The sequence below is a fragment of the Oncorhynchus mykiss genome, chromosome 30 (assembly GCF_013265735.2).
Source record: "Oncorhynchus mykiss isolate Arlee chromosome 30, USDA_OmykA_1.1, whole genome shotgun sequence".
In the NCBI taxonomy this organism is placed as follows: Eukaryota; Metazoa; Chordata; class Actinopteri; order Salmoniformes; family Salmonidae; genus Oncorhynchus; species Oncorhynchus mykiss.
The window spans coordinates 27,098,987-27,125,891 of record NC_050570.1 but is presented as its reverse complement, the minus strand read 5'-3'; the positions used below and the strand labels follow the sequence as shown (position 1 = coordinate 27,125,891).

Genomic DNA, 26,905 nt, shown 5'->3' with positions numbered 1-26,905 from the left:
ATGAGTCCAAATTTGAGATATTTGGTTCCAACCGCCATCCAACTGTCAGTGATTTATTTAGAATTCAAGGCACACTTAACCAGCATGGCTATCACAGCATTCTGCAACAATACACCACCCATCTGGTTTGCGCTTAGAAGGACTATAATTTGTTTACTTTGAAGAATGTAAAATTAATTTAGATTTGTTTAACACTTTTTTGGTTACTACCAGATTCCATATGTGTTATCTTATCGTTTTGATGTCTTCAGTATTATTCTACAATGTAGAAAATAGTAAAAATACAGAAAAACCCTTGAATGAGTAGATCTGTCCAAACTTTTGACTGGTACTGTATTTTTTGATATTATAAATACCTCACATGCAACTCATAATAAGACTAAGCAATTATCCTATTCAAATGTTTATCTGACTCATTAAAGATCATTCAAATATACAAGCAAGCATTAAGCGATGAGTTGACGTTGACTACACAGGAGGTTGGTGGCACCGTAATTGTGGAGGACGGGCTCGTGGTAATGGCTAGAGAGGATTCAGTGGACTGGTATCAAATACGTCAAAACACATGGTTTCCAGATGTTTGATGGCATTCCATTTTCTCCGTTCCAACTATTATTATGAGCCGTCATCCTCTCAACAGCCTCCTGTGGTTGACTAGAATTACTGATCATTTTACAAACAGAAATGCTCAACAATAAGTAGCTTAAAGTAAAGCTTCAGTAACTGAGGTTTCTCTTAAACTGAAAGTATTTTAGCCCCCAACTTGTCTGCTGCTGACTCCAGTCCTTTCTCCCTGAATGTGAGCAGCATCAGCTTACTAAACTGTTGAAAGGGCATGGTAAGAGGGTTTGCCTTTTACACCACCTAACGTCTTTCCTCAATGGAGGCCATTAGCCGACTGAAGATTGGCCTATTCTACGGCCACCTATCCCCGTGGGTCAAAGGTGTGGTTGGCCAATAAGGGCAAGCTACCTAGCAGGAGGCCAGGTAGGGATGGTAGTGAGAGGGGCTGTGGCTTCAGCATTGGAGGCGGTGCTGGAGCTGCAGTTTGGGCGGTGCCGTTGCTGGCACAACTGCGGTGGACTGCAGTTTGGGCAGTACCTCTAGTGTTACAGCAAGGGACTGCAGTATGGGCGGTACCTCTAGTGTTACAGCAAGGGACTGCAGTATGGGCGGTACCTCTAGTGTTACAGCAAGGTACTGCAGTATGGGTGGTACCTCTAGTGTTACAGCAAGGGACTGCAGTATGGGTGGTACCTCTAGTGTTACAGCAAGGGACTGCAGTATGGGCGGTGCCTCTAGTGTTACAGCAAGGGACTGCAGTATGGGTAATACCTCTAGTGTTACAGCAAGGGACTGCAGTATGGGTGGTACCTCTAGTGTTACAGCAAGGGACTGCAGTATGGGCAGTACCTCTAGTGTTACAGCAAGGGACTGCAGTATGGGTTGTACCTCTAGTGTTACAGCAAGGTACTGCAGTATGGGTGGTACCTCTAGTGTTACTGCAAGGTACTGCAGTATGGGCGGTACCTCTAGTGTTACAGCAAGGTACTGCAGTATGGGCGGTACCTCTAGTGTTACAGCAAGGGACTGCAGTATGGGTGGTACCTCTAGTGTTACAGCAAGGGACTGCAGTATGGGCGGTGCCCCTGGTGGCACAGTAAGGGACTGCAGTTTAGGCGGTGCCCCTGGTGGCACAGTAAGCGATTGCAGTTTAGGTGCTGCCCCTTGTGACACAGCGAGGGACTGTAGTTTTGATAGCACCTCTGGTTTCACAGGGGGTATTGGCCAGACTCAGTCTGGCTCCCATGCCGGACATGAGGACACCTTAGACCAAGGAGGCAGTGGCAGCTCCATGGAGTCCCCTTCAGCATGACAGGGCAGCAGGTTGACTGCTTCAATGGGGTGGTCGGCTTTGGCTTGGCCTCCTTTGGGCTGAAGGAGGCTGAGATTTAGAAGACAGCAGGGTGGCTGCCTCAGGGCGGGAGGGTGGCGTAGCAACCAGTGCCTGAAAGTGGGTCCATGAACCTACAGAACAGCAGACTTTATAGAGGAGCTACAGAAGAAACCAGGCAGAGTGAGAGGAGTGTGTGACAGCAGAGTAGAGAGGTTCAGAAACGCACGGGTACCACAACACACACAGGTACCACAGTACACCACTAGGGGGCAAGAGAACACAATATGTTATACTCAGTACACTGGACGATATGCCCCATGGTAATACCATGTTAAAAGCAGGTATCAACTGGCTACAATCATTCAAGGTAGATTCGATTTGGATCAATCTTTCTCTGTGATGCTCAAAGCGCCTTACTCCGTCTCAACATATGTGTGCACAGAGCTGGATGCCAGGCACTGGTTGCTATGGTAAAGGGAGTGTTGGGCAGCGCTGGAGAAGAGGGCGAGGTCAAATGGAGCACCCATAATGCACCTCAGCTCCCCGGTAACATACAGACACGGTGTGTTTGGAATGTTGGCTCAGTACCCAGACGTTCCGGAATCTACCGCAGTACTCTGTCCCAATGCCCTCAACCTGCCGCGAGTACCCTAACCGTTGACCCCTAACCCAATGCGCTCCAAACATTCTAGGTAACCTGTAACATCCAACCCGACCCAAATGGTAGAAGAATAATTAATACCCTTCTCTTCTCCCCGTTTATTTGTCCTCTCCATCGCTCTCCTCAGATGTTCCTAGTCCCGTGCACTTCTCTGAGTCACACCCCTTCCTCTCCTCTACCCCCCCCCCCCGCCAAACCTAACCCTTCACCTCTAACCATGACCCCTGTATTCCTTTCCTCTCCTCCAAACAGAGCACAGTTGGTTCTGGTTGTTATGACATTGCAGAAAAGGGGTGGAGTAAGACTGACAATGGCCACACCTCCTCCTTCAGATCACAGACAGGGAGATACCGTCACAAACCTGACAGAGACGAGCACTCACAGTAAGACACGCACACACAGTGATACCCGACCTGAAACGACAAAGACCTTTCTCTGACAGAGCTTGTGCGTTTCAGGGAGTTTCCTGGTGCCGCCCAGAAGGAACACTTTGATGACAGCTGCAAAGGCACACAGCATACACACAAGCAGCACGCCCCAGACTTAGGATTCAACCATCAGATTTCAAAGTTTTGTTTTTCAACTATCCTCAAATCTATATTGATCAATATGAGATGTCTATGTTTGGTACCGTAGAAAGTAGTAGAGAGATTTACTGTTGACAAATCAAACTTTATTATCATACATCAACAAAAACATTTATGTGGACAAAAGCAGTGACGTCCTTTCTCTCTGAACACGCACACACACACGGACTGAGAACAGGTGACTGTTCTTCCACAAGCCAGAGGAAAATGTGATTGATTAAACACTACAGATGACGTGCGAACCAATAATCATCAGATGAGTTTAAGGCGGAGTGATGTGATCACAGTGGACACAAAGAAACATGCTCCATATGTCAGGATAGATTCTAAACACATGACGGAAGAGCAGACTGGATATGTGTTGTATAACAGGCAGAGGGCATTACATCATTAAAGCCACAGTCTGTAAGATGTCCAGTCATTTGAACTAAGGAAATATACCCCATGATAGTCAAATTAAGGAATGTTAAAACAAACAAATGACAGCACAGGTCTCTCCTAGGGTTATGAGCTAGAGGCTGGTGTTGGGGTTAGGGGTCAGAGGTTAGACATCAAAACAGGCAAGTGTTAGGGCTGTGTTTGCTTCATCAGCACATTCACATTCAGTGGAATTAACCATACAAACAGGATGAGAACATGGTGCAAACACTCCTTAAAGGCTCTCATCTTCATATTGTTGCTGGTGGGATGGCAGAGTTGAAAGGATCAGAGGTTAGAGGTCAGTGTCGTGCAGCTTTGCAGATCTTGTCGTAGACCTCGGGGAAAGCGTCCTGACAGCCAAGCTCCTTCCTCAGACGGTGATACAACGTCCCGTCAAACATCTCCCAGAACTCACTGCGCTCCATGTACACATCAGCATACAGCATCTGGAACCTGGAGACACACACACATCATCACAATCTGAACCCTAACTCCCTACTCTCTATAGCCCCTGTTGGGGTGCGTGTGTGTGTGTGTGTGTAAAGAAACTCACCCGTGAACCTCTCTGACAAACTGCTCCAGCTGTCTACACGAGGCTTTAGCCTGGAAGTGTTTAACTCCGGGTTCTCCATACGCTCCGATGTCCACATACAGCTCTGCCTCTTCACCTTTAGGATGAACCATCCCCCGGCCCGGGGGGAGCATGAACGGACACAACCACAGAGGGTACACCTGCAGGAAGGGACATACCAACTCGATCACACCCCTACAACGAGACATACCAACTCGGTCACACCCCTACAACGAGACATACCAACTCGGTCACACCCCTACAACGAGACATACCAACTCGGTCACACACCTACAACGAGACATACTGCACCAACTCAGTCACACCCTTAAAACGAGATCTACCAACTCAGTCACACCCCTACAACGAGACATACCAACTCAGTCACACCCCTACAACGAGACATACTGCACCAACTCAGTCACACCCTTAAAACGAGATCTACCAACTCAGTCACACTTGAGTTTGTCTAATTTATTAGGGTATATGTTACGCTGTGGAATCATGTAAAGTATGTGTCTTACGTGGATGTCCTGGTGGAAGCGTGCGATAGCTGTCTGGATGTGTTTCATGGGGACCAGCATGTCCTGGACAACATGGTGCTGCTCATACAGCTGTCTGATGGTCTCTCCCTGGGTCAGCTTCAACAGAGAGATCTTAGGAGGAACCATCCAGCCAAACAACCACCGGAACACTGGGTGGTTACCAAACGGGATGATGTCCTGGAGACACATTCATGTGAACAGGAATCAGCTTTCCAGCAGTGCAGTGGTGTCCAGTACATTTCAGAACGTTTAGCTATTGTAATGTACGCCCTACAGACCACGACCCTCAATAAGGATAGAATATCAGGAAGCTGTAAAACTGCCTCCTTACCCATCCTCTCCCCCTTCCCCAACAACAACATCCTCTGTCTGCCAGAAAAAAACTACATTATTTATAACATCATTTAAGGTTAGGAAAGAAACAATTACCAGCCAACCACACATGACTTCCTAATAGCAGTGTGTGTGTGCATGCATTAGGGAGACTAATGCATGAGCTGGGGGAGAATATGATGACATGCTGAAATCTGCAGGATAAAAGGGTCACTCTGTATCATCTGTCTAATGCATTGTGTGTGTGTGTGTGTGTGTACCTGGAGCTCCCAGAAGATGGATCGTGTGTGTCTGTGGTAGTAGTGGCGAAGAGGGATGTACTCTACTGCTTTCTTGTTCTCTGTCAAGTATCTCTCAACGTGCTTGAAGAACCAAGGCTTATAGTGCAGGCCGATCCGGTTGATCTGAAACACACACACACACAGAGGAGGGATATGGTTAGATCTTGCAGACAGACAGCACTCTCCTCCTCGCTTGTCCTTCTCAGTGTACCCGGTCATTCTTTCTCGCTTTCCCTCTCTCACCTTGTCGGGTTCAGCGGTGTCAGTCATAGTGCCAGTCATGATAACAGCTTCATCCAGTGAGTACTGCAGTCCTTCTACAAATGTGTTGTTCTTGTCCTCAGACGCCTCACTGAACCGACGGCAGATGTTCTCCAGCCCTCTGATTGGCTCATACTGCAAACGAACCCACAACCTCGCAGGGACAATCTTTATTTCTGCGGCAACCAGGAACCCCAGAGTTCCACAGGACCAAGGGACCGCGTGGAACAGGTCAGAATTCTCCTCCTGTTAGAGAACACAAACACACAGAACAACAGTTCCCCTCCTGTAAGAGAGACACACAGCAGAGGACAGAAACAATCCTCCTCCTCTCTAACTCTTTCCTTCGCTCTCTCTTGTTGTACTGTGAAACCTTTGTTTCCAGAATAGCTTTAGCTAGGTGTTGGCTTGTGTTTACTAATGGATTGGAGGTCTGTAGTATTACTCTGTTAGTTATAGAACTGGAGGTCTGTAGTATTACTTAGTTAGTTATAGAACTGGAGGTCTGTAGCATTACTCTGTTATAGAACTGGAGGTCTGTAGTATTACTCTGTTAGTTATAGAACTGGAGGTCTGTAGTATTACTCTGTTAGTTATAGAACTGGAGGTCTGTAGCATTACTCTGTTATAGAACTGGAGGTCTGTATTATTACTCTGTTATAGAACTGGAGGTCTGTATTATTACTCAGTTAGTTATAGAACTGGAGGTCTGTAGTATTACTGTTAGTTATAGAACTGGAGGTCTGTAGTATTACTATGTTAGCTATAGAATTGGAGGTCTGTAGTATTACTCTGTTATAGAACTGGAGGTCTGTAGTATTACTCAGTTATAGAACTGGAGGTCTGTAGTATTACTCAGTTATAGAACTGGAGGTCTGTAGTATTACTCTGTTATAGAACTGGAGGTCTGTAGTATTACTCAGTTATAGAACTGGAGGTCTGTAGTATTACCATGTTAGTTATAGAACTGGAGGTCTGTAGTATTACTGTTAGTTATAGAACTGGAGGTCTGTAGTATTACTCTGTTATAGAACTGGAGGTCTGTAGTATTACTATGTTAGTTATAGAACTGGAGGTCTGTAGTATTACTATGTTAGTTATAGAACTGGAGGTCTGTAGTATTACCATGTTAGCTATAGAATTGGAGGTCTGTAGCATTACTCTGTTATAGAACTGGAGGTCTGTAGTATTACTATGTTAGTTATAGAACTGGAGGTCTGTAGTATTACTATGTTAGTTATAGAACTGGAGGTCTGTAGTATTACTCAGTTATAGAACTGGAGGTCTGTAGCATTACTCTGTTATAGAACTGGAGGTCTGTATTATTACTCTGTTATAGAACTGGAGGTCTGTATTATTACTCTGTTATAGAACTGGAGGTCTGTAGTATTACTCAGTTATAGAATTGGAGGTCTGTAGTATTACGCTGTTAGTTATAGAACTGGAGGTCTGTATTATTACTCTGTTATAGAACTGGAGGTCTGTAGTATTACTCAGTTATAGAACTGGAGGTCTGTAGTATTACTATGTTATAGAACTGGAGGTCTGTAGTATTACTCTGTTAGTTATAGAACTGGGGGTATGTAGTATTACTATGTTATAGAACTGGAGGTCTGTAGTATTACTATGTTAGTTATAGAACTGGAGGTCTGTAGTATTACTATGTTATAGAACTGGAGGTCTGTAGTATTACTCAGTTAGTTATAGAACTGGAGGTCTGTAGTATTACTATGTTATAGAACTGGAGATCTGTAGTATTACTATGTTAGTTATAGAACTGGAGGTCTGTAGTATTACTATGTTATAGAACTGGAGGTCTGTAGTATTACTCAGTTAGTTATAGAACTGGAGGTCTGTAGTATTACTGTTAGTTATAGAACTGGAGGTCTGTAGTATTACTATGTTAGTTATAGAACTGGAGGTCTGTAGTATTACTGTTAGTTATAGAACTGGAGGTCTGTAGTATTACTATGTTAGTTATAGAACTGGAGGTCTGTAGTATTACTATGTTATAGAACTGGAGGTCTGTAGTATTACTATGTTATAGAACTGGAGGTCTGTAGTATTACTCAGTTAGTTATAGAACTGGAGGTCTGTAGTATTACTATGTTATAGAACTGGAGATCTGTAGTATTACTATGTTATAGAACTGGAGGTCTGTATTATTACTCTGTTATAGAACTGGAGGTCTGTATTATTACTCTGTTATAGAACTGGAGGTCTGTAGTATTACTCAGTTATAGAATTGGAGGTCTGTAGTATTACTCTGTTAGTTATAGAACTGGAGGTCTGTATTATTACTCTGTTATAGAACTGGAGGTCTGTAGTATTACTCAGTTATAGAACTGGAGGTCTGTAGTATTACTATGTTATAGAACTGGAGGTCTGTAGTATTACTCTGTTAGTTATAGAACTGGGGGTATGTAGTATTACTATGTTATAGAACTGGAGGTCTGTAGTATTACTATGTTAGTTATAGAACTGGAGGTCTGTAGTATTACTATGTTAGTTATAGAACTGGAGGTCTGTAGTATTACTGTTAGTTATAGAACTGGAGGTCTGTAGTATTACTATGTTAGTTATAGAACTGGAGGTCTGTAGTATTACCATGTTAGTTATAGAACTGGAGGTCTGTAGTATTACTATGTTAGTTATAGAACTAAAGGTCTGTAGTATTACCATGTTAGTTATAGAACTGGAGGTCTGTAGTATTGCTATGTTAGTTGTAGACCTGGAGGTCTGTAGTATTACTCAGTTATAGAACTGGAGGTCTGTAGTATTACTCTGTTATAGAACTGGAGGTCTGTAGTATTACTATGTTAGTTATAGAACTGGAGGTCTGTAGTATTACTCAGTTAGTTATAGAACTGGAGGTCTGTAGTATTACTCAGTTAGTTATAGAACTGGAGGTCTGTAGTATTACTCTGTTATAGAACTGGAGGTCTATAGTGTTACTATGTTAGTTATAGAATTTGAGGTCTGTAGTATTACTCAGTTATAGAACTGGAGGTCTGTAGTATTACTCAGTTATAGAACTGGAGGTCTGTAGTATTACCATGTTAGTTATAGAAGTGGAGGTCTGTAGTATTACTATGTTAGTTATTGAACTGGAGGTCTGTAGTATTACTCTGTTATAGAACTGGAGGTCTGTAGTATTACTCTGTTAGTTATAGAACTGGAGGTCTGTAGTATTACTATGTTATAGAACTGGAGGTCTGTAGTATTACTCAGTTAGTTATAGAACTGGAGGTCTGTAGTATTACTGTTAGTTATAGAACTGGAGGTCTGTAGTATTACTATGTTAGCTATAGAATTGGAGGTCTGTAGCATTACTCTGTTATAGAACTGGAGGTCTGTAGTATTACTATGTTAGTTATAGAACTGGAGGTCTGTAGTATTACTATGTTAGTTATAGAACTGGAGGTCTGTAGTATTACTATGCTAGTTATAGAACTGGAGGTCTGTAGCATTACTCTGTTATAGAACTGGAGGTCTGTATTATTACTCTGTTATAGAACTGGAGGTCTGTATTATTACTCTGTTATAGAACTGGAGGTCTGTAGTATTACTCAGTAATAGAACTGGAGGTCTGTAGTATTATTCTGTTAGTTACAGAACTGGAGGTCTGTATTATTACTCTGTTATAGAACTGGAGGTCTGTAGTATTACTCAGTTATAGAACTGGAGGTCTGTAGTATTACTATGTTATAGAACTGGAGGTCTGTAGTATTACTCTGTTAGTTATAGAACTGGAGGTCTGTAGTATTACTATGTTATAGAACTGGAGGTCTGTAGTATTACTATGTTAGTTATAGAACTGGAGGTCTGTAGTATTACTCTGTTATAGAACTGGAGGTCTGTAGTATTACTATGTTAGTTATAGAACTGGAGGTCTGTAGTATTACTATGTTATAGAACTGGAGGTCTGTAGTATTACTCAGTTAGTTATAGAACTGGAGGTCTGTAGTATTACTATGTTAGTTATAGAACTGGAGGTCTGTAGTATTACTGTTAGTTATAGAACTGGAGGTCTGTAGTATTACTATGTTATAGAACTGGAGGTCTGTAGTATTACTATGTTAGTTATAGAACTGGAGGTCTGTAGTATTACTCTGTTATAGAACTGGAGGTCTGTAGTATTACTATGTTAGTTATAGAACTGGAGGTCTGTAGTATTACTATGTTATAGAACTGGAGGTCTGTAGTATTACTCAGTTAGTTATAGAACTGGAGGTCTGTAGTATTACTATGTTAGTTATAGAACTGGAGGTCTGTAGTATTACTGTTAGTTATAGAACTGGAGGTCTGTAGTATTACTATGTTAGTTATAGAACTGGAGGTCTGTAGTATTACTATGTTAGTTATAGAACTGGAGGTCTGTAGTATTACTCTGTTATAGAACTGGAGGTCTGTAGTATTACTATGTTAGTTATAGAACTGGAGGTCTGTAGTATTACTCTGTTAGTTATAGAACTGGAGGTCTGTAGTATTACTATGTTAGTTATAGAACTGGAGGTCTGTAGTATTACTATGTTATAGAACTGGAGGTCTGTAGTATTACTGTTAGTTATAGAACTGGAGGTCTGTAGTATTACTATGTTAGTTATAGAACTGGAGGTCTGTAGTATTACTCTGTTAGTTATAGAACTGGAGGTCTGTAGTATTACTATGTTATAGAACTGGAGGTCTGTAGTATTACTATGTTAGTTATAGAACTGGAGGTCTGTAGCATTACTCTGTTATAGAACTGGAGGTCTGTAGTATTACTCTGTTAGTTATAGAACTGGAGTTCTGTAGTATTACTATGTTATAGAACTGGAGGTCTGTAGTATTACTATGTTAGTTATAGAACTGGAGGTCTGTAGTATTATCATGTTAGTTATAGAACTGGAGGTCTGTAGTATTACTATGTTAGTTATAGAATTGGAGGTCTGTAGTATTACTATGTTAGTTATAGAACTGGAGGTCTGTATTATTACTATGTTAGTTATAGAACTGGAGGTCTGTAGTATTACCATGTTAGTTATAGAACTGGAGGTCTGTAGTATTACCATGTTAGTTGTAGACCTGGAGGTCTGTAGTATTACTCAGTTATAGAACTGGAGGTCTGTAGTATTACTCTGTTATAGAACTGGAGGTCTGTAGTATTACTCTGTTAGTTATAGAACTGGAGGTCTGTAGTATTACTATGTTAGTTATAGAACTGGAGGTCTGTAGTATTACTCAGTTAGTTATAGAACTGGAGGTCTGTAGTATTACTCTGTTAGTTATAGAACTGGAGGTCTGTAGTATTACTATGTTAGTTATAGAACTGGAGGTCTGTAGTATTACTCAGTTAGTTATAGAACTGGAGGTCTGTAGTATTACTCAGTTAGTTATAGAACTGGAGGTCTGTAGTATTACTCTGTTATAGAACTGGAGGTCTATAGTGTTACTATGTTAGTTATAGAATTGGAGGTCTGTAGTATTACTATGTTAGTTATAGAACTGGAAGTCTGTAGTATTACTCTGTTAGTTATAGAACTGGAGGTCTGTAGTATTACTATGTTAGTTATAGAACTGGAGGTCTGTAGTATTACTCAGTTATAGAACTGGAGGTCTGTAGTATTACTCAGTTATAGAACTGGAGGTCTGTAGTATTACCATGTTAGTTATAGAACTGGAGGTCTGTAGTATTACTATGTTAGTTATAGAACTGGAGGTCTGTAGTATTACTCTGTTATAGAACTGGAGGTCTGTAGTATTACTCTGTTAGTTATAGAACTGGAGGTCTGTAGTATTACTATGTTAGTTATAGAACTGGAGGTCTGTAGTATTACTATGTTAGTTATAGAACTGGAGGTCTGTAGTATTACTATGTTATAGAACTGGAGGTCTGTAGTATTACTCAGTTAGTTATAGAACTGGAGGTCTGTAGTATTACTATGTTAGTTATAGAACTGGAGGTCTGTAGTATTACTGTTAGTTATAGAACTGGAGGTCTGTAGTATTACTATGTTAGTTATAGAACTGGAGGTCTGTAGTATTACTATGTTAGTTATAGAACTGGAGGTCTGTAGTATTACTCTGTTATAGAACTGGAGGTCTGTAGTATTACTATGTTAGTTATAGAACTGGAGGTCTGTAGTATTACTCTGTTAGTTATAGAACTGGAGGTCTGTAGTATTACTATGTTAGTTATAGAACTGGAGGTCTGTAGTATTACTATGTTATAGAACTGGAGGTCTGTAGTATTACTGTTAGTTATAGAACTGGAGGTCTGTAGTATTACTATGTTAGTTATAGAACTGGAGGTCTGTAGTATTACTCTGCTAGTTATAGAACTGGAGGTCTGTAGTATTACTATGTTATAGAACTGGAGGTCTGTAGTATTACTATGTTAGTTATAGAACTGGAGGTCTGTAGCATTACTCTGTTATAGAACTGGAGGTCTGTAGTATTACTCTGTTAGTTATAGAACTGGAGTTCTGTAGTATTACTATGTTATAGAACTGGAGGTCTGTAGTATTACTATGTTAGTTATAGAACTGGAGGTCTGTAGTATTATCATGTTAGTTATAGAACTGGAGGTCTGTAGTATTACTATGTTAGTTATAGAATTGGAGGTCTGTAGTATTACTATGTTAGTTATAGAACTGGAGGTCTGTATTATTACTATGTTAGTTATAGAACTGGAGGTCTGTAGTATTACCATGTTAGTTATAGAACTGGAGGTCTGTAGTATTACCATGTTAGTTGTAGACCTGGAGGTCTGTAGTATTACTCAGTTATAGAACTGGAGGTCTGTAGTATTACTCTGTTATAGAACTGGAGGTCTGTAGTATTACTCTGTTAGTTATAGAACTGGAGGTCTGTAGTATTACTATGTTAGTTATAGAACTGGAGGTCTGTAGTATTACTCAGTTAGTTATAGAACTGGAGGTCTGTAGTATTACTCTGTTAGTTATAGAACTGGAGGTCTGTAGTATTACTATGTTAGTTATAGAACTGGAGGTCTGTAGTATTACTCAGTAAGTTATAGAACTGGAGGTCTGTAGTATTACTCAGTTAGTTATAGAACTGGAGGTCTGTAGTATTACTCTGTTATAGAACTGGAGGTCTATAGTGTTACTATGTTAGTTATAGAATTGGAGGTCTGTAGTATTACTATGTTAGTTATAGAACTGGAGGTCTGTAGTATTACTCTGTTAGTTATAGAACTGGAGGTCTGTAGTATTACTATGTTAGTTATAGAACTGGAGGTCTGTAGTATTACTCAGTTATAGAACTGGAGGTCTGTAGTATTACTCAGTTATAGAACTGGAGGTCTGTAGTATTACCATGTTAGTTATAGAACTGGAGGTCTGTAGTATTACTATGTTAGTTATAGAACTGGAGGTCTGTAGTATTACTCTGTTATAGAACTGGAGGTCTGTAGTATTACTCTGTTAGTTATAGAACTGGAGGTCTGTAGTATTACTATGTTAGTTATAGAACTGGAGGTCTGTAGTATTACTATGTTAGTTATAGAACTGGAGGTCTGTAGTATTACCATGTTAGTTATAGAACTGGAGGTCTGTAGTATTACTATGTTATAGAACTGGAGGTCTGTAGTATTACTCTGTTAGTTATAGAACTGGAGGTCTGTAGTATTACCATGTTAGTTATAGAACTGGAGGTCTGTAGTATTACTCTGTTATAGAACTGGAGGTCTGTATTATTACTCTGTTATAGAACTGGAGGTCTGTATTATTACTCTGTTATAGAACTGGAGGTCTGTAGTATTACTCAGTTATAGAACTGGAGGTCTGTAGTATTACTCTGTTAGTTATAGAACTGGAGGTCTGTATTATTACTCTGTTATAGAACTGGAGGTCTGTAGTATTACTCAGTTAGTTATAGAACTGGAGGTCTGTAGTATTACTCTGTTAGTTATAGAACTGGAGGTCTGTAGTATTACTATGTTAGTTATAGAACTGGAGGTCTGTAGTATTACTCAGTTAGTTATAGAACTGGAGGTCTGTAGTATTACTCAGTTAGTTATAGAACTGGAGGTCTGTAGTATTACTCAGTTAGTTATAGAACTGGAGGTCTGTAGTATTACTCTGTTATAGAACTGGAGGTCTATAGTGTTACTATGTTAGTTATAGAATTGGAGGTCTGTAGTATTACTATGTTAGTTATAGAACTGGAGGTCTGTAGTATTACTCTGTTAGTTATAGAACTGGAGGTCTGTAGTATTACTATGTTAGTTATAGAACTGGAGGTCTGTAGTATTACTCAGTTATAGAACTGGAGGTCTGTAGTATTACTCAGTTATAGAACTGGAGGTCTGTAGTATTACCATGTTAGTTATAGAACTGGAGGTCTGTAGTATTACTCTGTTATAGAACTGGAGGTCTGTAGTATTACTCTGTTAGTTATAGAACTGGAGGTCTGTAGTATTACTATGTTAGTTATAGAACTGGAGGTCTGTAGTATTACTATGTTAGTTATAGAACTGGAGGTCTGTAGTATTACCATGTTAGTTATAGAACTGGAGGTCTGTAGTATTACTATGTTAGTTATAGAACTGGAGGTCTGTAGTATTACTATGTTAGTTATAGAACTGGAGGTCTGTAGTATTACTATGTTAGTTATAGAACTGGAGGTCTGTAGTATTACTCTGTTATAGAACTGGAGGTCTGTAGTATTACTCTGTTAGTTATAGAACTGGAGGTCTGTAGTATTACTATGTTAGTTATAGAACTGGAGGTCTGTAGTATTACTATGTTAGTTATAGAACTGGAGGTCTGTAGTATTACCATGTTAGTTATAGAACTGGAGGTCTGTAGTATTCCTCTGTTAGTAATACTACAGAACTCCAGTTCTATAACTAACATAGTCTCCGACTACAAGGTTCTCTCAAAGAGTCAAACAGTAAAGAGAGCTATGCTCACCTCAGTACAGCGGACCAGGCTGCCATCAGCCAGCACCAGCTCAAAGGCAACACAGATGTGCTGGAAGAGTCCATAGATATGAGAGGACGACTCAATACCTGTACCCATCACAAGACCTCCTAGAGAGAGAGAGAGAGAGGAGAGAGAGAGGAGTAGGCTTGATTATTTAGTAAAAAATGGGGGAATAGTCTTTTTTAAATATAACTTTCATTTAACTAGGAACGTCAGTTAATTAAGAACAAATTGTTATTTACAATGACGGCCTAGGAACAGTGGGTTAACTGTCTTGTTCAGGGGCAGAACGACAGGTTTTTACCTTGTCAGCTCGGGGATTCGGTCTGGCGACCTTTCGGTTACTAGCCCAACACTTTAACCACTAGGCTACCTGCCGCTCTAATGCTCAGGAACAGTCAAGATACAGCAGTACCTTGTCTTAAGATGGAAGCCCCCACATACACTGGCACGGCTCCAATGGGTCTTCTAGTTTTTAGATATTGTTCTTTTGGAATAGTCCACTTCTCATTCTCAAGGTGACAATGAAAGAACCTTGTTAATGTGGTGTAATGCAGCTAAAATTGGAAGATCTCTTGCTACAAGGAGTTAAATCTAAAGAGTCACTCGGGTGGGCTGGGGGGGGGTTATTTTCTAATTCATCCTATTTTTTAGTTTTCTTATAATGTTGGAATCAATTAGCATAGCGTATATTGTTGCTTGCATGTACTATGAATGCTCCTTACAGTATGTTATTGATAAGCATGTAATGATTATTATTATGTGATATGGACGTGCACTGACAAGGTATTTGTCAAATGCTGTTTATTCTGACGGTTCATTGAAAACAGAATAATAACAAACTGTAAAAAAATTCAATAATAATAATAACAACAACATAGAACAGCACAGAACAACAAAAACAACACTGACAAAAGTGAGGACACTTTAGGGATTCGGGGAACTCAATACCCTCACAGGTGAAAAAGAAGAGAGCAGGGTAAACACAGAGCAGGAAACAGAGAACAGAGAGCAGGAAACAGTTCCTTGGTTGTGTGTGTGAGAGAGAGAGTCTCTGTGGAAATCCAGATTAATCTGCAGCGTGCTGATGGGAAAACATTAAGCTGTTGATCTAACATTCATGGATCCGTAAAACCATTATGGAATCTGATCCAGGGGCGCTGTGCACTTCCGAAACCATTTCCTCTGAGTTTCACCTTCGGAACTCTACCATCTATAAACCATGTATCATCCAATCCAATAAGAGAGTGTGATGGTTATCACAACCCAAAATAACAACCCTGTGATGGATGTTATGCCATGGAAATGCTAAACTACAGAGAAGTATACTACAATCAACCAGTTAGCCAGCTAACTTTGATAAACAACCAGAAATAACTACTGATGTTCGTTTGGGTTCAAACCTCTTAAGGATCTGACCCTTTTTTTCAATTTTCACCTAAAATAACACACACAAATCTAACTGCCTGTAGCTCAGGACTTGAAGCAAGGATATGCATATTTTTGATACCATTTGAAAGGAAACACTTTGAAGTTTGTGGAAATTGTAAATGAATGTTGGAGAATATAACACATTAGATCTGGTAAAAGATAATACAAACGAAAAAACATGAGTTTTTTTTTATATATTTTTTCCTTTTTTCCCCATCATCTTTGAAATGCAAGAGAAAGGCCATCATATAATATTGCAGTTTAGGCGCAATTTAGATTTAGCAGTGTGTGTGCAAAGTTTCAGATTGATCCAGTGAAGCCTTAATATACTGGACAATATTTTGTATCAAGTATGCCCAAATGTTCCCGAATTGGTCAATTGATACATTTTCAAGTACATAACTATAGAGAACATACAAAACATGATATGGTAATACAAAATAAGAGTTTACACACTCCAGGGAATGTCATACATGATAGATAATTAGCTTATACACTAACTGGCACACATCTAGGTGGCCAGGCAGGATGGGTGTGGAGCCAGAGACAGCAGGGGTTCAAACTGTAGATCCCAGTTCCTACATTTGAATATAAAAATTGATTTTATCAAACAAAACTATGCTACATTTTATCTCTGGGACCCTCAGGATGACAAATCAGAGCAAGAGTACTGAATGTAAGTACATTATTTACATTCAGAGGTGAATGTATCAAACCAGTTGCTGGGATAAGTTTTTTGTTGTTGTGCACTCTCCTCAAACAATAGCATGATATTTTTTCACTGTAATAGCTACTGTAAATTGGACAGTGCAGTTAGATTAACAAGAATTTAAGCTTTCTGACCAAATAAGACATGTCTATGTCCTGAGACATTTTCTTGTTACTTAAAACGGCATGCTAATCACATTAGCGCACGTTAGCTCAACCGTCCCAGTATAGGGACACCGATCTCGTAGATTAAGAAAGCTAAACATAGATATGTGTTTTTGGTTGTTGAGAGAATTAGACCATGCATATTTCACACTCATCTTTAAAAAAAATAAAAGGTTATTTCAGAATATTTGCCTTCGTAGTATACCCCTCTGGATGACAATTTGACGGTCGTTGTATAGGACAACAACATATGCCACCATACACTGAGTGTACAAAACCTTACGAACACCTGCTCTTTCCATGACATAGACTGACCAGGTGAAAGCCTTGATCCCTTATTGATGTCACTTGTTAAATCCACTTCAAATCAGTGTAGATTTGGATTGTTTTTCAAGTTGGCTGGATGCCCTTTAGCTGGTGGACCATTCTTGATACTCACGGGACACTGTTGAATGTGAAATAGCCAGCAGCGGTACAGTGCTTGACACAAACCGGTGCGCCTGGCAACTACTACCATACCCCGTTCAAAGGCAATTAAATATTTTGTCTTGCCCATTCTCCCTCTGAATGACACACATACACAATCCATGTCTCAGTTGTCTCAAGACTTAAACATTCTTCTTTAACCGTTCTCCTCCCCTTCGTCTACACTGATTGAAGTGGATTTAACAGGTGACATCAATAAGGGATCGTACAGTAGCTTTCACCTGGATTCACCTGGTCAGTATCATGGAAAGATCAGTGTATATACTAGAGCTGGGCGATATGGACAAAATTCCATATTGCGATAAATTGCCTGAATTGATGCGATAACGATAAATAGATCATTTTATAACATTAATGTGTACCACAGGTTTTTTTATTACCCTTTAAAATACTACTACTAGTTTGATTGTTGTACTTATCTTTGTACTTCAGCATCATATCATGAGCGTGTTTAGAGAACAACAATAAAAAAAAACATACAACAATATATACTACATTATAACCCCAACCCATATACCTAAGCAATAAGGCACCTCAGGGATTTGTGGTATATGGCCAATATACCACGGCTAAGGGCTGTTCTTAAGCTTGACACAACATGGAGTGCCTGGATACAGCCCTTAGACGTGGTATATTGGCCATATACCACAGACCCCCGAGGTGCCTTATTACTATTATAAACTGGTTAGCAATGTAATTAGAGCAGTAAAAATACATGTTTTGTCATACCTGTGGTATACGGTCTGATATACCACAGCTGTTAGCCAATCAGCATTCAGGGCTCGAACCACCCAGTTTATAAAATAACACATACCACCACACAATATAACCTGATCCATATACAACCAATATATGAGGATGATATGCAGATGATATGGTAACGAGATGCATAGCGTACCGACAGTGAGGTCGTCCAGTTCTGGCAGCACAGGCAGAGTCCAGCCCAGGGAGTTGAGGAGAGCAGTTATCTGGCCCATGTTGACCAGGGGCTCCACACGAACCACCTGTTATACATGCACATGTCCAGGTCATACGGGTTTACACACACACACACACTTTTATATACAGAGCTACAGTGTGTGTGTTTGATCTCCTACCTGTCTCTGTGTGTCCACCTCCAGTATGTCCATCATGTTGATCATGATGTTCTTATTGGTCTTCTTGTATTTCCCCACTCTGAGAGAGACAGTCAGCCAGCCTGGACGACCTGTACACATGTGGGTTTTCCCCCCCTCCTTCCTCCATTCGCGCACCTGCAACACACAGACAGTATTATACTGTAGATTGATTAAGCTCAATTTATTCGTAAATTGCACACAAGGTCCTACCAAAATTTGACTTACGCTTTTAACCAAACCCTTTAAAAGACACGTGTACATACACATACAGGTTTTGGAGGTGTGGGGGGGCTGCCACACAGTGCGCCCGGGGAGCTGTTGTTGTTGGGGGTTAAGTACCTTGCTCAAGGGCACAACAGCAGGCAATGGATTCTAGGATTTGGTACCAGCAACCTTCCTGTTGCCAGCTCACTTCACGCCTGATTTTTTTCCCCCGTCAGACCCAGGATTCGAACTGGCAACGCTCCAGTTGCTGGCTTGCCTCTCTAACCACTCTGAACACTATGGCCCCTGCCTAAAGGTCTGGAACTTTATGGCATAGAAGCAGTGGTGACCCGTCATTCAGGGCAGGTGGGGCAAAGAAAAAATATACATAAGGACATTTAGAAATGTCCTTGTTTTTGGTCTATTAAAATATCAAATTGATCAGAAATACAGTGCAGACATTGCTAATGTTGTAAATGACTATTGTAGCTGGAAACATCTGTTTTTTATGTAATATCTACATAGGCGTACAGAAGCCCATTATCAGCAACCATCACTCCTGTGTTCCAATTCCACGTTGTTAGCTAATCCAAGTTTATAATTTTAAAAGGCTAATTGATCATTAGAAAACCCTTTTGCAATTATGTTAGCACTAGAGGTCGACCGATTAAATCGGAATGGCCGATTAATTCGGGCCGATTTCAAGTTTTCATAACAATCGGAAATCATTTTTTGGGGGCGCCGATTTTTTTATATATATATATACATATATATTTTTTTATACCTTTATTTAACTAGGCAAGTCAGTTAAGAACACATTCTTATTTTCAATGACGGCCTAGGAACGGTGGGTTAACTGTCTTGTTCAGGGGCAGAACGACAGATTTTCACCTTGTCAGCTCGGGGGATCCAATCTTGCAACACTAACAGTTAACTAGTCCAACGCTATAACCACCTGCCTCTCGTTGCACTCCACGAGGAGACTGCCTGTTACGCAAATGCAGTAAGCCAAGGTAAGTTGCTAGCTAGCATTAAACTTATCTTATAAAAAACAATCAATCAATCATAATCACTAGTTATAACTACACATGGTTGATGATATTACTAGTTTGAGAAACAGACGCCTCACAAGTCCTCAACTGACAGCTTCATTAAATAGTAACCGCAAAACACCAGTCAACGTCAACAGTGAAGAGGCGACTCCGGGATGCTGGCCTTCTAGGCAGAGTTCCTCTGTCCAGTGTCTGTGTTCTGTTGCCCATCTTAATCTTTTATTGGTCAGTCTGAGATATGGCTTTTCTTTGCAACTCTGCCTAGGCCAGCTCCCGGAGTTGCCTCTTCACTGTTGACGTTGAGACTGGTTATTACACAATGGTTATTATGGCCAAACAGTTCTATTTTGTTTCATCAGACCAGCCACACTACTTGCCTAGAGAGTTTTCAGCTATACTTTTCATGGCTGTTTATTTACTACCACAGACAGATGCTGGCACAAAGACCGTACTCAGTCAGCTGTATAAGGAAATAAGCAAACAGGAAACCACTCACCCAGAGGTGGCGGTCCTTGTGGCCAGATACTTTAATGCAGGGAAACTTAAATAATTTCTACCAAATTTCTATCAACATGTTAAATGTGCAACCAGAGGGAAAACAATTCTAGATCACCTGTACTCCACACACAGAGACGCGTACAAAGCTCTCCCTCACCCTTCATTTGGTAAATCTGACCAGAACTCTATCCTCCTGATTCCTGCTTACAATGAAAAATTAAAGCAGGAAGCACCAGTGACTTGGTCTATAAAAAAGTGGTCAGATGAAGCAGATGCTAAACTACAGGACTGTTTTGCTAGCACAGACTGGAACATGTTCCGGGATTCTTCCGATGTACACCACATCAGTCACTGGCTTTATCAATTAGTGCATTGGGGACATCATCCCCACAGTGACTGTACGTACATACCCCAACCAGAAGCCATGGATTACAGGCGACATTCGCACTGAACTAAAGGGTAGAGCTGCCGCCTTCAAGGTGCGGGACTCTAACCCGGAAGCTTACAAGAAATCCTGCTATGCCCTGTGACGAACCATCAAACAGGCAAAGCATCAATACAGGGCTAAGATTGAATCATACTACACCAGCTCCGACGCTCGTCTTATGTGGCAGGGCTTGCAAACTATTACAGACTATAAAGGGAAGCACAGCCGCGAGCTGCCCAGTGACACGAGCCTACCAGACGAGCTACATCACTTCTATGCTCGCTTCGAGGCAAGCAACACTGAGGCATGCATGAAAGCATCAACTGTTCTGAACGACTGTGTGATCACGCTCTCCGTAGCCGACATGAGTAAGACCTTTAAACAGGTCAACATACACAAGGCTACGGGGCCAGACGGATTACCAGGACGTGTGCTCCGGGCATGTGCATTTTTTACACCACCAAGATTTACATGCTAAAATCGCCCAATTGTTAAAGCCGTACTCCTGCTTTTCCCTGTAAATTAATCTCTACAGAACATAACACATGGAAGCAAGAATTTGAACTTTGAACCGACACAAGGGAAATACGATACCTGATACCATTATGAAATGCTGAGCTCCCAGAATACACTCACACACTGCCACACATTCCGAGATCTACGCAGTGAACCCTGCACAGTTTGTTATCCATTCCCAAATCCCTTGTCCTTTCCAAAATCCCTTTAGGAAGAGGGGGATTAAGGTCCCTCACCCCAGGAATTTCACTGCACAGTCACACACACACATAAAATGTATTATAATTTGATCTGTTATCATCTGGTGTTATCAGGGATCTGTGTTTAGGAACACACGCACGCACGCACGCATCTGGGGTTGTTATCAGGAACCTGTGTGAAGGTCCAGATAACATAACATGTTAGAATTTAGACTGTAATAGCACTGCACAAGTTATCAATTAATAGGCCTTTACATGTAGGGTAGTAGAGTAGAGGCTAGAGGTCGACCGATTATGTTTTTTCATCTCCGATTCCGATTATTGGAGGACCCCCAAAAAAAACAATGCCGATTAAATCGGCCGGTTTTTATATATATATTTGTAATAATGACAATTACAACAATACTGAATGAACACTTATTTTAACTTAATATAATGCATCAATTAAATCACTTTAGTCTCAAATAAATAATGAAACATTTTCAATTTAGTTTAAATAATGTAAAAAGTGTTGGAGAAGAAAGTAAAAGTGCAATATGTGCCATGTAAAAAAGCTAACGTTTAAGTTCCTTGCTCAGAATATGAGAACATATGAAAGCTGGTGGTTCCTTTTAACATGAGTCTTCAATATTCCCAGGTAAGAAGTTTTAGGTTGTAGTTATTATAGGATTATTTCTCTCTATACCATTTGTATTTCATATATCTTTGACTATTGGATGTTCTAATAGGTACTTTAGTATTGCCAGCCTAATCTCAGGAGTTGATAAAGTTGAAGTTATAAACAGCTGCTGGCAAACGCAGTAAAGTGCTGTTTGAATGAAAGCTTACAAGCCTGCTGCTGCCTACCACACTCAGTCAAACTGCTCTAACAAATCATAGACTTAATTATAATATAATAACACACCGAAATACGAGCCTTTGGTCATTAATATGGTCAAATCCGGAAACTATCATTTAAAAAAACAAAACGTTTATTCTTTCAGGGAAATACGGAACCGTTCCGTATTTTATCTAACGGGTGGCATCCATAAGTCTAAATATTGCTGTTAGATTGCACAACCTTCAATGTTGTCATAATTAAGTAAAATTCTGGAAAATTAGTTCGCAATGAGCCAGGCGGCCCAAACTGCTGCATATACCCTGACTCTGTTGCACAGAACGCAAGAGAAGTGACAATTTCCCTAGTTTAATATTGCCTGCTAACCTGAATTTCTTTTAACTAAATATGCAGGTTTAAAAAAATATACTTCTGTGTATTGATTTTAAGAAAGACATTGATGTTTATATGGTTAGGTACATTCGTGCAACGATTGTGCTTTTTCGTAAATGTGCTTTTGTTAAATCATCCCCCGTTTGGCGAAGTTGGCTGTCTTTGTTAGGAAGAAATAGTCTTCACACAGTTCGCAACGAGCCAGGCAGCCCAAACTGCTGCATATACCCTGACTCTGTTGCACAGAACGCAAGAGAAGTGACAATTTCCCTAGTTAAAAGAAATTCATGTTAGCAGGCAATATTAACTAAATATGCATTGATTTTAAGAAAGGCGTTGATGTTTATGGTTAGGTACACATTGGTGCAACGACAGGGCTTTTTTTGCAAATGCGCTTGTTAAATCACCCGTTTGGCGAAGTAGGCTATGATTCAATGATAAATTAACAGGCACTGCATCAATTACAGTGGGGCAAAAAAGTATTTAGTCAGCCACCAATTGTACAAGTTCTCCACTTAAAAAGATGAGAGGCCTGTAATTTTCATCATAGGTACACTTCAACTATGACAGACAAAATGAGAAAAAAAAAATCCAGAAAATCACATTGTAGGATTTTTAATGAATTTATTTGCAAATTATGGTGGAAAATAAGTATTTGGTCACCTACAAACAAGCACGAGTTTGGCTTTCACAGACCTGTAACTTCTTCTTTAAGAGGCTCCTCTGTCCTCCACTTGTTACCTGTATTAATGGCACCTGTCCCAGAGTCCCTGTCCACAACCTCAAACAGTCACACTCCAAACTCCACTATGGCCAAGACCAAAGAGCTGTCAAAGGACACCAGAAACAAAATTGTAGACCTGCACCAAGCTGGGAAGACTGAATCTGCAATAGATAAGCAGCTTGGTTTGAAGAAATCAACTGTGGGAGCAATTATTAGGAAATGGAAGACATACAAGACCACTGACAATCTCCCTCAATCTGGGGCTCCACGCAAGATCTCACCCCGTGGGGTCAAAATGATCACAAGAACGGTGAGCAAAAATCCAAGAACCACACGGGGGGACCTAGTGAATGACCTGCAGAGAGCTGGGACCAAAGTAACAAAGCCTACCATCAGCAAGGGCATTGAAGATGAAACGTGGCTGGGTCTTTAAGCATGACAATGATCCCAAACACACCGCCCGGGCAACGAAGGTGTGGCTTCTTAAGAAGCATTTCAAGGTCCTGGAGTGGCCTAGCCAGTCTCCAGATCTCAACCCCATAGAAAATCTTTGGAGGGAGTTGAAAGTCCATGTTGCCCAGCAACTGCCCCAAAACATCACTGCTCTATAGGAGATCTGCATGGAGGAATGGGCCAAAATACCAGCAACAGTGTGTGAAAACCTTGTGAAGACTCACAGAAAACGTTTGACCTCTGTCATTGCCAACAAAAGGTATATAACAAAGTATTGAGATAAACTTTTGTTATTGACCAAATACTTATTTTCCACCACCATGCTAGAATGGCCAATGCTACATCCTTAATGTTGCTGCACTGTGTTCAGGCAGGGGTAAACAACAGACTGATGCAACCTGATTGTCTGAACGCGGTGTGCAACATCTGGAAATGTTGATTGTTTTATTAAGACAGTAGGCCTACGCATATTTGCTTGCGATACGGCTTTCAAAACATATGGCCCTTATCTTTCATCAGTGAGAAAATATACTTCAAATAAAAAAGATAACTACTACAGCTGGTGTTTGCACAGATCCATTCAGCTATGGGTGTGTCCATCCGACGAAACGACACTTCCTGAGTTACACTTACACACATGTTAGATAACTAATTAGCACAGTTGGTCTATTGTCTCTTGTCTTCCGTCTGTTTTCTTAAACAAGCGCTGTAGCATGGAGACACGGCCTTGTAGGAACACTAACCCTATCAAGGCGTGTATCAATATAAACTTTTTTTAATGATTTCTCACTGATATGAAAGATAAGGTCCTTATACTTCCAAAACTGTACAGCAAGCGATGCATATTAATGTTCAGACCGAGCATCAGGGATCTTAACAAAACTCCCCCCTACAGAAGACACCTTCGTCCAATGACTCTAATATGTAATGGAATGGAATTGAGAGTCCTGATCAATGACATTTGAATTAAACCAGATCAAAGTACAGTATGGTGACCAAATTATGAAAAATCACTGTTGCTTCTACTTTGATAACGTTTGATCATAAAGTTACTGGTCCCCTCCCCCATGTCAAACACTTCGATTCAGGAGGCGGGATTATTAAGGGGTTAAGGTGACATCACCCTAACCCTCATTTTAATACACCAATGATAACATGATGTTCTCTTACCTAATCTAAATAAGTACCGCTTTGTAACCAACATTGAAGAAGGCGTGTTTGTAGAGGGGCGTAGTTTATATAGCTAGATAGCTACTCTACTGGTGCCAACAGTAGGGTGTCAGCAAATATATTTAAAAGTTTACCCTATTTATCTCTGGCAAAGATACTTACATGTTTCCCCTTTCATCCGTGTCTGGTGTTAGCTAGTTACTGGCTACCTAGGGCTTCAGCCAGCATGGAAGAAAAGGGGGAGGGCCGTTCAAAACCCGACGCAGTTGTCAAGTCAAACACATCAGTCAGTGTTGCTGTGAACCACATAACAAGAGACATGCCAAACGGGAGATGTATATATATATAAAAAGTTGACATCATTGATGCAATTTCAATGTTGTTTGAGTTGCTTTGTGTTGCAACACTGAATCCAAGTTACTTGACATAGGCGTTTTATAGCTGTCAGTCAAGGCAAGCTCATGAATTTAAGCTCCCTGCCCACTCACACTGTCTTTTCAAACTTCCTGTTAGTTAGTAATTTTCTCAAATAAATTTCCACTCCTATCCAAAACAAATATTATGGGTGATATTTTAGTCACACAAGAGGCTATTTTACATGGGAATCAGAATGACTGTTCGGGGCCTTTAATATTAACAATTTATTTAAATAGAGTATTATCACAGGAGTGCATACATAATTGATATTCAGCCTCGTGTTCTTACTTGTCTCTGGATGTTCCGTACACGCTCGTCGTGCTGTTTAGGCGCGGAACACATCTTGAAGATGAGCCACGCGCGCAGGTAATAATACACATCAAATATGGCTGAGAGCGGCAGCAGAAACAGACAGACGAATATCCATCTCTGATGAACGATCACGTAGTCTAAGCCTTTCACCTTGATCCACAACAGAAATAGTACTACCAGTCCACCAAGATACAGCAACGGATCCATTTTTACCGCTCTGTTGGTCTACTTGGCCTGATGATGGTCCAATGGGACTTTTCCAGAGAGAAAATCCCTTCTAGGAACAATCGATCTTCTATGACCTTTAGTTGGGAACGAGCGATGCAAGATTAAAAAGCTTCTGCTTTTAAAAACCAACACAGATTGTTTATGCCAACACGTGCACACACATAAATTCACACACATTTAAACACATAGATAGGTGTGTAAATTTTGAAGTTAGAATCCAGCCACTCCTGTCGTTCTCTCTGATATGCGAGTCTGGCTGGGTGGTCGGCTTGCCCCGCCTCTGGCCGGTGCTCATTGGCGAACAATGCGTCAATCGGGATAACTCCAGTTGCATGTCGGCGCGCTTCGTCCAATCAGAGAGCAGAAAGCTCGTCACACCATTCACCCCCTGCTCATGCTTTCATTAGCATACAACGGTTAGGTAATACATGATATAAATCAATAAAACGTTGTAAAAACAAATACAATTATTTTAAACTAGGCCTACAGTATTTCAATATCCTATTATATGCATGATACAATTCTTAAACTATATGAAAAACATAGGCTATATTAATTCAACTATAAACTATTATAACTTCCAATATAATTACACTAGTAGTTATTGCGATCATATAGCCAGGAAATAAAACTATACCAATAAAACAGGTAATAAAACTACATTGATTATTAGGATACATGAAACCCTAACCAATGAAAATAAATTGAATGTGTGAATACAGTGCGAATACATCCTTAAATATCCATAGTTAACTATTAGTCTGAAATCAAACTAGATAAATAATACCATATACCCTATCCATACAGTGAGGTAGGTCTGGATACATAGCTTTAGCCACATCTATGAACTGTCACAGTGACAGGAGCCATGCTTGACTTGGGCAGGAGGAGCTCACCGGAGCTGAGTACCAACACCTCAAATGTTCTACTGCTTGAGCTCCTGTTCCTCTTATAGAATAGTAGCTCAAATGTATTGTGGAGCTCCTGTTCCTCTTATAGAATAGTAGCTCAAATGTATTGTGGAGCTCCTGTTCCTCTTATAGAATAGTAGCTCAAATGTATTGTGGAGCTCCTGTTCCTCTTATAGAATAGTAGCTCAA

The 26,905-nt window shown here is 40.4% G+C and overlaps 1 protein-coding gene across 1 annotated transcript; it reads right to left on the bottom strand.

Annotated features, from left to right (window-relative positions):
• Positions 1–3,209: 3,209 nt before the first annotated feature.
• On the bottom strand, positions 3,210–26,075 carry dhcr24 (24-dehydrocholesterol reductase). The gene is made up of 9 exons (XM_021599325.2): positions 25,554–26,075; positions 18,374–18,529; positions 18,175–18,280; positions 14,475–14,593; positions 5,539–5,802; positions 5,275–5,418; positions 4,661–4,858; positions 4,119–4,297; positions 3,210–4,018 (listed from the first exon to the last, which is right to left on the bottom strand). Exons 1-9 carry the CDS (start codon positions 25,782–25,784, stop codon positions 3,865–3,867), a joined length of 1,551 nt encoding a protein of 516 aa, XP_021455000.2. The 5' UTR covers positions 25,785–26,075; the 3' UTR covers positions 3,210–3,864.
• Positions 26,076–26,905: the final 830 nt, after the last annotated feature.

Bases quoted from the DNA above. Each gene is read 5' to 3' on its own strand.
- dhcr24 (XM_021599325.2), bottom strand. From the start codon at position 25,784: ATGGATCCGTTGCTGTATCTTGGTGGACTGGTAGTACTATTTCTGTTG. The intron at 14,594-18,174 runs GTACGCTATGCA...CTCTCTCTCTAG, and splicing joins ACTGGACGACCTCACTGTCG to GAGGTCTTGTGATGGGTACA. The intron at 5,419-5,538 runs GTGAGAGAGGGA...TGTGTGTTTCAG, and splicing joins ACACCGCTGAACCCGACAAG to ATCAACCGGATCGGCCTGCA.